At 48.1% G+C, this 14,472-nt stretch overlaps 1 protein-coding gene across 1 annotated transcript in view; it reads right to left on the bottom strand.

The window, feature by feature from the left end:
- The window catches only part of NEURL1B (neuralized E3 ubiquitin protein ligase 1B), a 30,406-nt gene extending 20,072 nt beyond the window's left edge, over positions 1-10,334 (bottom strand). The window contains exon 1 of the mRNA XM_088521406.1: positions 10,236-10,334. Coding sequence (XP_088377532.1) covers positions 10,236-10,266 — 31 coding nt within the window. The 5' untranslated portion in view covers positions 10,267-10,334. The remainder of the gene's footprint in view (positions 1-10,235) is intronic.
- Between the last annotated feature and the right edge of the window lie 4,138 nt (positions 10,335-14,472).

Raw genomic sequence — 14,472 nt, 5'->3', positions numbered from 1 at the left:
GGGTTGCGAAGACATTTCTTGGAACCCGTTAAAATAAATTAATATCTTAATTACTATGCAATAGCAAAACAAATAGAAAAGTTAGCTGAGCTTTTCAGGTGAGCTGCATTCTTTGTCTAGTCATGGAAAATTATTTTATACCAAAACAGAGTGTAAATGGGTGGCAGATTCATGTGCAGACACTGGTATTTGGCACGCTCACGTGTCTTTTCAACACGGATAACGTAAGCAGTAGACTAAGTTAATTTGGAAGAGGGCATTCTTGCTTCTGAAGAATCTCTTCCTGGACAATTCCATGCATACAAAAGGCTTTACATAAAGAGATCTTTCAGCAGGTCCCTGAATCTACAAGGTGAAATAAGAGAGAAGTTTTCCTGCATAGGGTTGTAGCTGTCAAGACCATCAATATAAGGCCGGCATCCACAGTGCAGGGCAAGTGCTGTTGCTGATGCTTAGACACTGTTCGATGTGCAATCAGATTAAGTCTGCCCCAAGACACTTAAAACATTTTTGGAAACACCACCCAGAATCGAGAAATTCATTCTAGATACTTAATCGGATTTAGTCATCTTGTTGTTGTTGTAGTTTGTGGTTTTATTTTGCTCTGTCCTTTCCTAGCCCTCCTAAATACCCCCAGCAGGCCCCTGGCACAGCTCAGTACAGGCTGCTGTTCAAGGCTGTGAACACACCCGACAGGCTTTGATGGCTAAGATTAGCTTCTATAAACTTTAACCGAGATGGATTTCCTTGAAATTCTGATTTGCGAAGAGTCTGTCCTTCTCAACCACCCTCTCTCTTTGATCACCCGGGCAGCACAAGCAGCACTGCTCCGCTGCCGGCAAATCACACGGGCATCGGCATTTAAAACTCACAAAGCAGATGGCAGCAGGAGGTCCTGCCTCATACCTCCAAGAGGGACGTCTCCATTCCAGGATGGAGCAACCCAAATGCCCAGCATACTGAAATTCTTGCAAGCCTTCCTCCCTGTGAGCACAGGGACTCTCTGCATGTGCTAAGCTTCCACTCCCTGCCTGCATGGGCTCCAGCTCTCATTTTTCAGATGCCTTTGCTGAACAGAGTCAAGTTGCCCATGCCCTGGTCTCTGGGGCTCCTCAGCTCTCCCACACACAAGCGCTGCAAGTCTCCCTGCTTCTCCATCCCTACACTGACTGACCCTGCAGAGCACTCCCCTCTTCCAGTGACTCTCCCACTCACTCTTGTTCCAGAAAACCTTCTTCCCTTCTCACCTGTCAGCTTGAATGCTAGCTGTGCCCTGGCAGCTCTGGTCAGGGAATACCATTTCCTTTCTAAGAACATCTCCAATTTCCTCCAGAAATGGCTCACTTCGAGTCATGAATCCATCACAAGGCTGTCTGTGTCCCAGTGCTTAGGCAATTTGTGAAAACTCAGTTTGTCATGGCTTTTCTTTCTGCATCATGTGGACAGCTTTCTCGGAGAGCCCTGAATATTCCTGCAGCACGCTGTTTCCATCTTCCTCCAACCCAGCTCTTACTCAAGAAGCAATTTCAACATATACCATTTTCCTAGATATCTCTGCAACCCGCACACCCCATCCATGTTTTACTCCAAAAAAGTCCCACTAGGCTTGATTTATGCGAGCATTAGCAGAGCAGGCTGCATTCACCAGCCAGCAGCAACGTCCCAGGGAGCAAAGAGTTACAGACCAGATCAGCCACTGATTATCTGATAAAAGTCAGGCACTTAAACACTCATTCCATTGTGCAGTTTGTCCCCATGAACCCCACATGAAAGCTATCTCTGTTTTTTTATAAATCTGCACAATGGAAATTGCACAATACACTAGTTAAGGCTCTTTATCAATGAAAGTGAAGCAACAGTCTAACTACTAAAACACCGTTAGATCACATTTTTCAAGGTTAGAAAGTCTTTCACTTTGCAGGATAAGGTAAATAAGAGGTGTTGCCAGCTCCCTGAGGAAAGGAGTTCCAAAGAACAATCTCTTTAACAGGCCTTTCTTGGAAACACCTATCTTGAAGGTGACTCTAGGGATTACCTAACCCACCTTTCCCCTCTGATGGGACCATCCACTATCGTCAGGCCTAACAGATGAATAACAAACTTGTTCTTAAAGACCTCCAGCGATGAAGTTTATTCCAATTTACAAATTGCACTGAGACTTGCCTTGAACTCCACCGAGCCCCTTTGAGAACGTCCATTCTTGGCCTGCAATAACTCCCTGTGGCCTTGGCTGGTTCCTCCTCCTTTCAGCAGCAGCTGTGGTTGCCGTCAGGACACTAGACCAGACAGACCTTTTGTCCAACTCACAAGATTAGTCCTGCATAGCTACATAGTGGTAGTCGACTCCTCTGCCAGGTCTGTGCATCGGGAAGGCTGGACCATTCCTCCTGCGGGATCCCAGCCCCAGATGTGATGCAGATCCCAAGCATTTCACGTGACCAAGCGAACGGTCTATACAACAGTGTCAAGTTCAAGACCCCAACAAATAGCAATTTCCCCTCATTAGGAATTATGCTTTAAACCTTAGCATCACACAGAGGAGATAACTTTTGAACTCTACTCCATAAATTATGGAACATGCTAAGCACAGAGCCAGTGCCCCTGATGAGACCAAAATAGATAACAAACTCAGAAAAGCTGTTGCCACAGTGTTAGTTATCTCTGAGGGAAGAGAGATAAACTTGAATGAAATTATTTCATTTCTGCTCCCAAACGGGATATTCTATCTTTTATCTTTGCCTTGTCAAGCAGGGTTTAGCAGTTTTAACATTCTAGTTATGTAGGAGGGCAAAAATCAAACAACTATTTTTCTGTGACATTTGAAAACCTGATGGAAAACTTTCTCTCAGAGAAATTCTCTCTTGATTGACTATCTTTTCTGTGCTGTTACACAGGCTACGAAAGAGAGAGATTTGCTTTTATGTAGTCTGAATAGTTATTTCTCCCATATAGTCATAGGACATTATGCCATCAGGAGTGCAATCACAGGAAAACGAGAGTCATAGACAAATGGATGGTTAAAACAAGAGAAATCCTAAAGTACAAAAGGCTCATTATTATGTAAATATCCACAGCGAAGCAAGAATACAGAGAAAACAAAATCTGCCTTATGCAGCTACCTAGCAGACACCTCAGTAAACACAACTGCATCATTTTTTTCCTTTTAAAGAATCGGTAGCTCTTAAAAATCCAACATGTGATTCCTCTGATATATGGAAGAGCTTTGAAATGTAGTTAAATGGCTTTTCCTTAAGGATCCTCGGCTGTAATTCCCCCAGCAACTGAGGCATCATTTCTTATGTTCTGGTCTGGCTTCTTCACACCAGTCCTGGTGATGTAGAGGGGAAAAATAATTTTAAAAGGCTTTGCTGGAGCAAGGAAAGGGACCTGGTCTGTTCTTCCCAGGGAGAGATCTCTCACCTATACCACAGCCAGAGGTTTGAAAGAACCAGGAGAGAACAAACTCCTAAGAGGAAAGCAAGCTTTGCTACCACAACACAGAGGCAAATATCTCCCTGGACACAGAGGGAAAAACAAATTAACAAGCAAGAAATCACTTCCACCTCCCTCTCTCCTCCCCAAGCCCCGCTGCATCTGCTCGGCACCAGGAATTTCACGTTCCAACACTCACTAATTGAGACAACAGGGCACCCCGGGCTGAAGAGAGAAGCTGGCACAGGTTTGCCAAGATGCAGCTTCCAGGCAGACATCTCCACGCCAGTGATCCATGCATTTTAACACATGGCAAAACACACACAGCTGTCAATGAGGAGGACAAGGATCAACTCAAGAGAACCGGCACCTGCATCACCTAGGCAGACACCTGCCCCATGGTGTGTTTTGCTCCACAAGGGAAAGGGCGGCACGGGGAGGGTTTTGGAGAGGCAGCAGCACTTTGTCGTCTAAGGGGGACTGGGGCCTCCAGAAGAGCAACTTGGCAGGGGGGGTGGGTCTGATCCAGAAGGTACTGGGGTAGGGAAGTGGCCTCAGTGAGAATCAGCAGAGAAATATAGATATGCTTTTTGAGCAAAACTTGGGACAAAAGCATCCCCAAGGCTGGGCAGCTCCCTGCTGCTGGGCCGCCTGGGTGCCCACCTCCCTCAGCATCTGTTCCTAAGTACGCACACATCTGCCCTCTGGGCAACATCTGGAAACTGGTTCTCCAGCCGAGCTCTGTTTTGATGCCAGGAAGCCCCAAACGAGCACATGGCCAAGGAGCTCGTTAAGCGCCGCGAAGGTGCCCGCAGTGAGTCACCGTGGGGGGTTTGGCTGCCGCAGCGAGGAGAGGCTCGGAAAGCCAGACCGCTGTGAACGCCCTCGGAGACGAAGCGAAGGGGGAGACGGGTGGGCAGGGGCTTGAGGAGAAGACCCAGAGGAGCCGGTCAGAGCACAGCTCGTGCGCAGGGACACGGAGCTGGGCCTCGCGTCCCCACGGCTCAGCCCAGGCCGCGCTGTGCCGTTCGCGGAGCCATCCCAGCAGAGCAGCCCCCGCTCCGGCTCTCCCCTTGCTCTGTAAACACCGCGATGCTGCGGAGCAGAGGTTTCCTTTCAAGGCGAACGGTGCCACAAGGACCCTGCCTACCCGCAGCGCAGCTGGGAAGCTGCATGGGCCTGAGCACCGAAGCGGCGGCGGGTCCCCAGGACCCAGGGGCGTCTTTTCTGCTCCGATTCAGAGGCCTGTGAGCACAATACACAAGGTGGATCCTTAGTAGAATGGGAAGCAAGGCATAAACTTCAAAGTGACTCATCCTTTTCATGTCAGGCAAACATTAATGCCTGCACATTCAAACTTGACTGCCTGAAGTTAAACACCTTAAAGATATTTAAGCACCAAGATATGTTGTCAAAGTATAACCTGCTGAGCAGCAGTGACTTCCTCTGGCCACAGTGAGGGCTTTTCGAGCATATGAGTTTTTGCATATGCCTATACAGAGGGGTGCAATTTTAAGCACCTTTGCTAGGGTCAGGCAGTGACGCAGCAGTCCTGCTGACTTGCAGCAATTACCCAGGATAATAAAAATGGGAAAAAGTGCCATCTCCTAGATATCCTGCTTCTTAGAAAAGCAATTCCCCTCTTGGAGTGCAAACATGATATAGAGGAGGAGACACCCGGATAGCCCTCCATGTGCAAGAGTAACAAAAGATGCTCTTGCTTTAATGACACACTTGGCAACGCACTGCGTGTGTCAGGGAACACAACGGACCACAGGGCATGGCACACGGCTCCACTTGGGACTGTCTGCATGGCTGATGCCTTCCTGGATCCACGCACAGCTGCTTGCCCAGCCTCATGCCATCGAGATGCCAGTGGGAGCAGGGAATGTGTCGTGCCAGTTGGCTGCAGCAGCACATTTTTGGGTATGCACTGTGCAAGGCGGTTTAAAGATAGCCCTCAATATATGATCAACCTGTTCCAGCTCTAAATCACGCTGAAGGCTGAGCAGTTTCACATGTTTTGCTTTTGAAGAGTGAAAAAGCAAAAAGTAACAGGAAAAACAGAAAATTACAGGGAAAAAAAAAAGACAGCAAATTAATCTATTTCTGCACTCGTGTGACCTTTTTCCCGGAGATGCTTCACGTCTGCCTGTTAATTAATTAACTCTCATATCCCCATGTGAGCCAAACAGTGTTTTTTACCTCCCTTATGCACAGAGAGACATGGCAGGGTGAAGTCACCTGCTCAAAGGTCAGACAGGGAGTCAGCAGCAGAGCAGTGACAGGCTCCAGAAATCTCACCTCCCGGACCGAGTGAGGCGTGAAAACAGACAAAATAGGGCTGTTAGTGAGTTTAACACTTGTAATCACCGCGTTGAACCAAACCCAAGCCCACAACTGGTCTGAACAGGTATCTTTTTCACTGAAACCAGAACAACCTGAAGTGTTATTTTGTAGTTTTGTTGAAGTCACCCTGGAACCAAACCAATTTATTGAATTAATTCCCTGCTCACAGTGCTGGTAACTCCTCCTACAGTATATCATTAGCAACCAAAGTGGAAGAAGGGACAAGAGAACAAATCAAAACAAAAATGCTCCTTGAAGCTGAGCTTTTACCCTACGATAAAGACAGATAGACTTTCCTCCACTTTGGTACTAATATCATGCAAAAAAGTGTGTATATTAAGACAATGCGCATCACTATTTTAAAAGAGAAATGAGAAAATATCTTTTACCCGCAAACTATAAATTCCTGCTGTTTTCCTCTATGTGGGACCCTGACCGTCATCTTTTTGCCACTGACACGCAGGAGGAAGCATCAGTCTGACAACGGTCTAAACTTGGGAGTGCTGACTTGCTGAGAAAGGGTTAATTATTAAGCCTGTCTTCAAAAAAAGACAAAATAATTTCTCAAAAATAAGAAATTAAAGCCATTTCTCCAAGAACAAGCCCCATTCTCCCTTGTGTTTACCAGACACAAATGCCAGTCATACTTGGTATTCCTCGCAGTTGTGAGGAAGGCAGTGGGAGAAGCATTGCAATCAGATCCCAGGCGGATTCTTCAAAGTGAATTTGGCTCCTTTGCCAAATACCAGTGACCCTATTTGGGCCAGGATCAACAGCTGGGACCCAAGGGCAGGTTCTGTGCTGGCGCTGAGGATGGCGAGGACCCGCTGCCCTCCCTGCCCTGCCACCACAGGCACCCTCCATCTGTCCGCAAGCTGCGCGGAGCCTCCCTGCACCCTGCATGTGATCCCAGTGACCTCCCAGCACCTTTCAGCTCCATGGAAAGGCTTCTCCAGGTCAGGGGCTTGTTAGCCTTTCCCTTTGGGCTTTTGGGGGAGCAAATTTTGTCCTCAATACTGCCAGGCTTCCTGCTTCTTCAGAGGAGACTTCATGCCCTCACCTGTTTGCAAGCCCTGGTAAGGAATGGTTGTGCAAACGCATTAAACTGGAGCAATCAGCATCATCCGCTAAGAAGCACAGACATGTGCTGCTTGCCAGCTCGCTAGCACAGAAGACAGCAGCTCTCGGGCCCCACCGCCGGTGCCAGCAGCCACCCTGTCACCTAGACCCTGGCAGGCAAGGCACCAACCAGCAGCAGGGACCCAGCCTCGCAGCCTGCTCGGCAGGCCCGGACAAGTCCCACCCAGGGACTGCAATGTTGCAAGCCTAGTTTATCACCTACGGGAGACAGAAAAATGGCATGCCTCAATAATAAAGAATTCACTCTTGCTTAACCACCTGCCCACAAATCATCCCGAATAATGAGTGAAACATCTACATCCATGCATAAATTCCCTCCCTGCACGTGCTCCTGCTGGAGATGGAGAAGGGTCGGAAGCAGGCAAGCAGAGAACCGACGTGGCTCGTCTCAGCTCACCCCACTGAGGGACCGGGCGCCGCGGCTCTGGTCGCCCCTCCAGGGCCAGAGCAGCAGGAGGGAACCGGAGCAGGGCTCCGTGTATCATTTAGCTGTCATCTAGATAACAGCAATTTCCACCACCACCTCAGGACCGTTGTTAAGCGTATCTGACACATCGCAGCTCTTTTCCATTCAAATGCCTCCTCAACCAGTTCAAATATAGAAGCTGCCTTTCATTATCCCCAGCCTATTACTCATTTCAGTATCCTTCCAGTTAGAAACCTCGCTGCTAATCGGGCGATGCCTTCGTGCACTGTGTGCTAACCGTGAGACCCTTGGCAAGGAGAAGTTTCCCAAGCTCCCCACACCAATTTCTGCAGCATCAATAGCATGTGTTCTTGTAGCATTAACTGGAAATGTGGTCAGAAAGGGTGAGGCTGCGCGGGATTCAAAGATGCAATAAACCCATAAAATCCATTCCAATTAATTTATATGTAAAAAAGAGCTGAGCTGTGTTCCGTAGGATTTAACAGTGAATTCTATTATTTGAGAAGAGTGTTTACATTTACATGCAAACCCCAAATTGTTGATTGTTTGGCTTTTCCGTGAGCCAAATAATGGATGTCTTCCAGATTTTCTCTACATCTGATCAGAATGGAAAGACCTTTTCCACCTTCAGCTATGCATGCTGAACAAAATGATAAAAAGGGAGCAACAGCTGTAGGCTTCTACAGTTAGCAAGAAGTTTAACACAACAAACTTAGATTTAAGATTAGCTCTTAGATTTAGAAAAAAAAAAGAAAAAACTACCGTAGCCTCTGGAACAGGAGAGAGAAATTACTTTCTTGCTGAAAATGAGAGTGCAAGTACATTGCTCAGTCTAACAGGATGAAAGAGAGGTGCATTTTAGATATTTTTTCAATAGAGAAGAGGAAAGACTTAACTCTGATTGATTACATATGAGTAACTCCAAGCAACCAAGACATTTATAAATAGGACTTCATCCAGCAATTCAGCCCTTAAGAAAAACTTGATTATTTTCAAAACAACCAGTCCAAAAAAAGTTCTAAACTTGCCTCTCTCTATAATGACTTTTGGATAACAAAAGACAAACAATACAACCCAGATCAATATGAGCAACCACATAGAAAATTACTGATTCATGTCCACCTTGACAAAATACATGCTTATAAACTTTAAAAATGGAAACATGCAGCATTTTTTATGTTGCCATATGTTAACACCCTCTTTCAGCTATCATTACTCTGTAAAAACAGAACACAACTGAATTTGGAGAAGAGATATTTTTTAGCATCTTTCAGCACATTAGCAAATAGTATTCAAGTGTCCTGTTTTTTGCCTTATGCTATTTGACAAATGTTTGCAAATGGACTATCCCCAGCAAAGCAACCTTTGTAGACAGCTTCCACCTGGCAAGACACAGCTGAGACTTCCTAGGCCACTCAAAGCTGGATTTGGGAGGTCTCTATAAATCAGGTCTTAAGTTTTTCCATCAAAGTTTCCCTCTTCCTCAAGAATTTTCGTAAAAGTACCACTAGGATCCCTTTAATCCCAGAACTGCGGCACAGCTGATGTCATCTCTTTTTTTAAATTCACATGTGTAAGGCTGTGCATGTGAAAGCTGCTCAGGAAAGACTGTTCTAGCAATAGGCAGAGAGGCTGAGCCAACCCTTAGCCTTCTGTGAAGGAGCTCGCAGCAGCATCCCACTTCTCAGCAGGTTCAGCTATTTTTTTCTTTGGGAAGTACCAGCCTTACCAAACTGTCCTCCCCTGACCCAAGGATCTTTCCATTGCCCTCTCAGCTCTTTGTATGTGAGCCTTGGTGTTGCCTCTGGGCTGAAAAGCCTGCAGACAAAATGAATTTTCCTCAAGGTCACGCACTCCTTTCAACGCCTTTATTTGCCAGTTTGTGAGGTATTAAATAAACTGCAAACTTACAGTGAAAAGAGGTAATTTCCCATATGAATGTAATAGCGAGATGACATGCATAAGCTTTCAGATAGAAATCTAATCACAGGTTCATAGCTAAACCACAAGTCTAGAGGCTTTCTTTTGTGCCTTGAAGGTCCTAAGCACCCTCACTTTGAGAAGACAATATATGGCACATCCAAATGCAAATCTATTCCTCTCTTTATTTCTATATTCAGCTCTCTAGCTGATTAGAGGGAGGCATGTGTGTGCGTTCAATAGGTCCTCCTGCTTCTTTAAATAAGTTTAATAATACCCTTTTCATTTATGGGAGCCCAAAACACAAAGGATGCAAAACAGGAACTCTACAAGAGGAAAAAGGAAAGCAAAAGCAAACTAGCTGAAGATGCAGGCGGGCAAGCGCTCCGTAATTCAATACTGTTGATTCTATAGAGACCAACAGCTTTTATTATGCACCGAGTCTCTGAAGAAGAAAAAGCGCCACGACTCTGAACTTGAGAAGATTCAGCACATCTCGCATGTGAGGGCAGCGTGCTCCAAAAAGGCAGTTTTAAACCACGGCACTCTCCCAGATATTTCAGCCCTGCTTTCAAAGAGTTTTTCCTCCAGCGCCTCTTAACAACTAACACCTCGCTGCACAGTTGCATGATAGTCCTTTAAAACAAAACACAGGGGAGGGGGCATTAAGGAAAGCCCCTAAAAAGGTTCGGCTGAAAGGCTGCAGATCACCAGCGGCAACAGCAGCTCTGCTTCACCCTCCTCTAGTTGCTCTCACGCAGAGCAGGATCCACCGCAGCTGCGGAGCATCAGCGCGATGGCGCGGCTTTCATTCCCCGAAGCGAAATTCGGCGAGGGGACGGACACAACACGGACAGGGACACGGACACGGACACCCCTCGCCCGGGAGCTCCCGAGCGCGCCCCGCGGCTCGCCCCGCACACCAGTCACGAGTTGCGGCGTCTCTGCGAGGCCGCCGCGCCGGTACCTGCCAGCGTCTTGTGCACCGTGTTGCCCATCCCTCGGCTCGGCGCGGTGGCGGAGCCCGGCGCTCCGCAGGGCCATGGACAGCGCCCGCCTCCCGCGCCGCTCCGTTGCGGGCCGGGGCGGCTCCGCGGGGCGGTTCCGCGGGCCGGGACGGCCCGCGGAACCGCCCCGCGGAACCGCCCCGCTGGGCAGCGCTCGCCCCGTCGCGGCCGCATCCGCACGTGGAGGAACTCCCCTGCACCCCCGTTTGGTTTCTGCTCCTTTCCCCTAACAAACTGCTTCCCCCGTGGTTCACGAGCGCGGAGATGGCACGTGCGACTTGATCCTCGCAACACACCGTTCCAACGCCGAACCCTTCCCCAGAGGGGACAAGGCGCGTTGGGAAGCACAAGGTGTGGATAAACCTGGAGCTCTTTCCCCCTCAGTACCACCGTGCTCACTGGGTGACCTTGGATCAGCCACTTCACGTCTCGGTGACACAGCTTCCCCCTCGGCGATGAGAGAACGTTAGCACGAGGGTTGTGTTTGCAAATTCGTTATGAGTTTGAAGCGCAGCGATACCATGGTGACGAAGGACACCGCAGCCGACAGCTCGAAGTGCAGTATTGACAAGATTTGCCTTGCAATTTCCATCTTTTTCCCCCAGGCTCAAGCATAAAAGCAAGCTCAGAAAAGAGCAAGGGGTCCTTTCTCAGCTCATCCCCACTTGTACTGAGACGGGGTGATAGCACCAGGTGTTTCTTCTCTGATGTCAGCTTCTTCATTTTAAAAACAGAAAAACGGCAGGATCAGAGCTGCGCAATTTGCTGCTATCAACACACGAAGCTGAGGCTGTTTGGGAAAGGCCACAGCTCTTCTCCCTTCACTGTGTCCCTCAAATGACACATGCCCTGGGACATAGCTAAGTTCATGGTAGATGGAAGGGGAAAAGCCAAGAGCCAGTAGCCCAAGGGCCAGGCAGAGATCAGGCTTAGATCTGTCACAGGCAAGTTAAAACAACAAGCCTTTTAATGCCTAGATCATGTTCAGCTGGTCAAGTGTGGCTCAGGGATGATGATGAGAGAGGACAGAAAAAACTGATATCTAGTATTTGTGCCATCACATGGATTTGTTAAAAATGGGCTTATCAAACGAGACACCAGCAGCTGCTCCTAAAAGAGCTTGCCCCCATCTGCTGTCTTCTTAGGTTAACATATGCTGTAGCACCGTCTGTGCCGCCCGGAGCTGCAAACCATATGCAGGGGGTGTCAGGGGCCAGTCCGAGCGCACTGAAACACAGCGGTGCCCTGCAGGGGGAAGGCAGGGGGGCAGTCACCCTGCTTGCACTGAGGGGCAAGTCCTTGTTTCACCAGGCGGTGGGGGACAGGAGGCTTTGGCTAATCCCAGGTTCCCTTGGCAAGAAGTGGCAGTTTGTTACCTGAAGGCTTAAATGTGCCTTCCGAGCCAGAGGTTCTCTTTGCAACTGGGGCTCTCCCGCCGCACACGGGCTGCTAGGGCAGCTCGTGCTTGCCAGACGTGGGCTGTGTGTCACCTACCTCCCCAGGCAGGCGGAGGAGCACCACGTCCCGCCCTCCACACCGGCTTTCCCAAGGGTGTCCCAGCCCTTCCTCCCCCCCCGCAAAAAAACAGATTAAAAATAGAAGACAATGAAATGGAAATGCACATCCTTAGGACACGGAGGCAGCCTGCAGGAATGCAATCAGTGCTCCTACTTGTTGGCATTGTAAAAATGTAGGGTTTGTTAAAATAAGCCTGCCTCACACAACGCAAAAGAATAAGCATGAGCAATGCTCAGTGGCGATGATTTCACCCTCCCCAGAAGCCACACAGAGAGAGGACAAGAGAGGCACTGAAAGGCCATACAAAGTCACTGCCCAGCCTGGAGAGACGCAAAAAGGAACCACCAGTCTGGAGGAGCCAGGCACTGCTGCTAAAAGCTCATTAGCATGTTAAAATTACTTCTGCTTGAGCAACTTCTGATAACTTTTTGATAACACACTTGGTAATTTCTTCTGTAAGCCTGACGGATGGCAGCTGCTCTTAAGAAACCCCCTCCCTCCTCTCATTTTGACCGAAGGACAGGCTGGCCTGCACGTGCATGTCCTTTTATTTAGTATCTGACTATATTCTCACTTATAGCCATAAAATAATAATAGCAGCTGAGCTCCTTCCTAGATTATTTCTAGATTTTAAAGCATTGAACAGACAAGGCTAGTGACATTATCCTTATTTTACGGGTGATGAAACGGAGACACGAGAAACTCTGGAGACTCCTACAAGGTCACCCTGTGTGCCATCGATGGAGTCACCAAACACCTGAATTGGATCCAATTCATAGGACTGACACCTACTGAGTCTGAGTTCATCCCCACACTGCCCTCCTCCCCTGCACGCAGCCAGGGTCTGGGTTCCCGTTATCCTCCCGTGGCCCCTTGGACATGCAGCCCCTACGCTGCAGCCTTGCAAGGACTCCAGCCCCATGACTGCTCTCGGACATGGTGCAGACTCTGCATGGCACCATGTGAACAGCTGTCTGCATGAACAGCACAACACATACGTGTGGGCAAAAAAGATGTTCACTTCCAAAATAACAAATTCAACTCAGTAAGATAAGTGGAGTAACATCATAGTAGTACTGAGCAAGACAAAATATCTCAAAGGTGCTCTGCATTGTATTAGCAGTCTCACACTCATGCAAGACATTTACTTTCAGAACACTTTCAGCACCTCTACATTTTGCTACGAATGAATGCATGTAAATGCCTTTAAAATCTATGACTAAAAAAGACACATAAATATATTATTTCCAACCCAAAACTTACTGAATACCATGGCTCAGCTTTCAAAAACTCACTTAATGAGAACAAGGGTGCAGAGAAATCAAGAAGCGAAGTTTGTGGCCTAGAAAAACGTTAGGACTGGCTCTTATGGATGTGAGGGAATAGAAAGGTGCCCTACAGAGAACTGCTGGCCTACAAAACCACGCAAGGACACAGCCCTCAGCCTTCTTGAAACCTGTGCACAGAGCAGCCCTTGCAGGAGACGGTAGGGGCTGTGCTGCTGTCACACCACTGGGCAACCCCCTTTTGAAAGAAATGCTTCAGGAGAGGGAACAAACCGAGAAAGAACAGTTAAATCTCCACTGACTGACACCAACCCCAAGTATGATACCTGCTATTATGGCACCAGCCCCTCAGAGGCCTTTGCTCTTGTAGAGTCAAAGGTGTTACGAAATGTAAAGTATCAACATTAGTGGCTATCCCTCTTCTAATTTATCACAGGCGGCAGTAAATAATGACAGGCTGATCACTACCAGCAACAGTAACATAAACCAGTGAAAACCTGTAGGTCCATCTTCTTCAGGCAAGCAAACCCTCCTGTACTCGACAGACACACTCGCCTCCAGTTTCCAGTTATGCTGCACTAGCTGGTACAACTTCCCTTGCCCACACATGACGAGCAGGGCTGCAGGTAGCCCCCTGTACTGGAGGAAGAAGTCCCAGTTTTGCTCTTCCACTCTAAAACTGGCCAGTTCCTTCTTGCTCATTGCTCCCTGGAAAGCCTTTCTCATGCCATTCACACACCATTCTGCTTTTCCCACGATTAGGACCTCTGTAAATCTCTTTTAATGGAGTCCAGATTGCTGCTTGCAGACATTTCCCTCCAGAGCTGTAATTAACCCTGCTCCACAGCCTCTAGGCTGTCAGCTCTCCCTAGGTCTGTTCAGCCTGCACAGAAAATTTCACACCCACCCAACTGCAGCTCCTTTTTTTTTTTCCCTCCTTTACTCTGTGGCTCTGCAAGTGAGTGGAGGGACAGAGCCCATCTCTCCACCAGTCCCATCTGTCTGGAGCTCTGAGACCATCTAAGTCCCTTCCACTTCCAGCACACCTCACTTGAAACCTTCCTCTCTCCCTCACCTTAGCAGGAGCTCTCTGGGAATTGTCAGAGGCTGCCGATGAAAGATCCCCTGTAAAAATACGTGAGTTGAGTCTGCAAGCTGACAGTGTTCTTCAAGCATGCAAATCCCACTGTGTCTGGAATGGTGTGGAAGGGGAATGCAGTTCCTTCAAGACATGTATCTGAAACATGTAATACTCCTTCAGTGAGCATACACCCAGCATACACACACCAAGCTGTATCATGGAAATCATTTATTTCCTACTGACTTACATGCCCAGGGAAAAGGTTGTTTCTGTAGTGGTGCTGAATGGCGATACGTGCTTCCCCCTATAGAA

The sequence above is a fragment of the Tinamus guttatus genome, unplaced genomic scaffold (genome assembly GCF_059628265.1).
Source record: "Tinamus guttatus ecotype Peru unplaced genomic scaffold, ASM5962826v1 Tinamus_guttatus_pri_ptg000007l, whole genome shotgun sequence".
Classification (NCBI taxonomy): domain Eukaryota; kingdom Metazoa; phylum Chordata; class Aves; order Tinamiformes; family Tinamidae; genus Tinamus; species Tinamus guttatus.
This window is presented reverse-complemented; position numbering and strand designations above follow the sequence as displayed.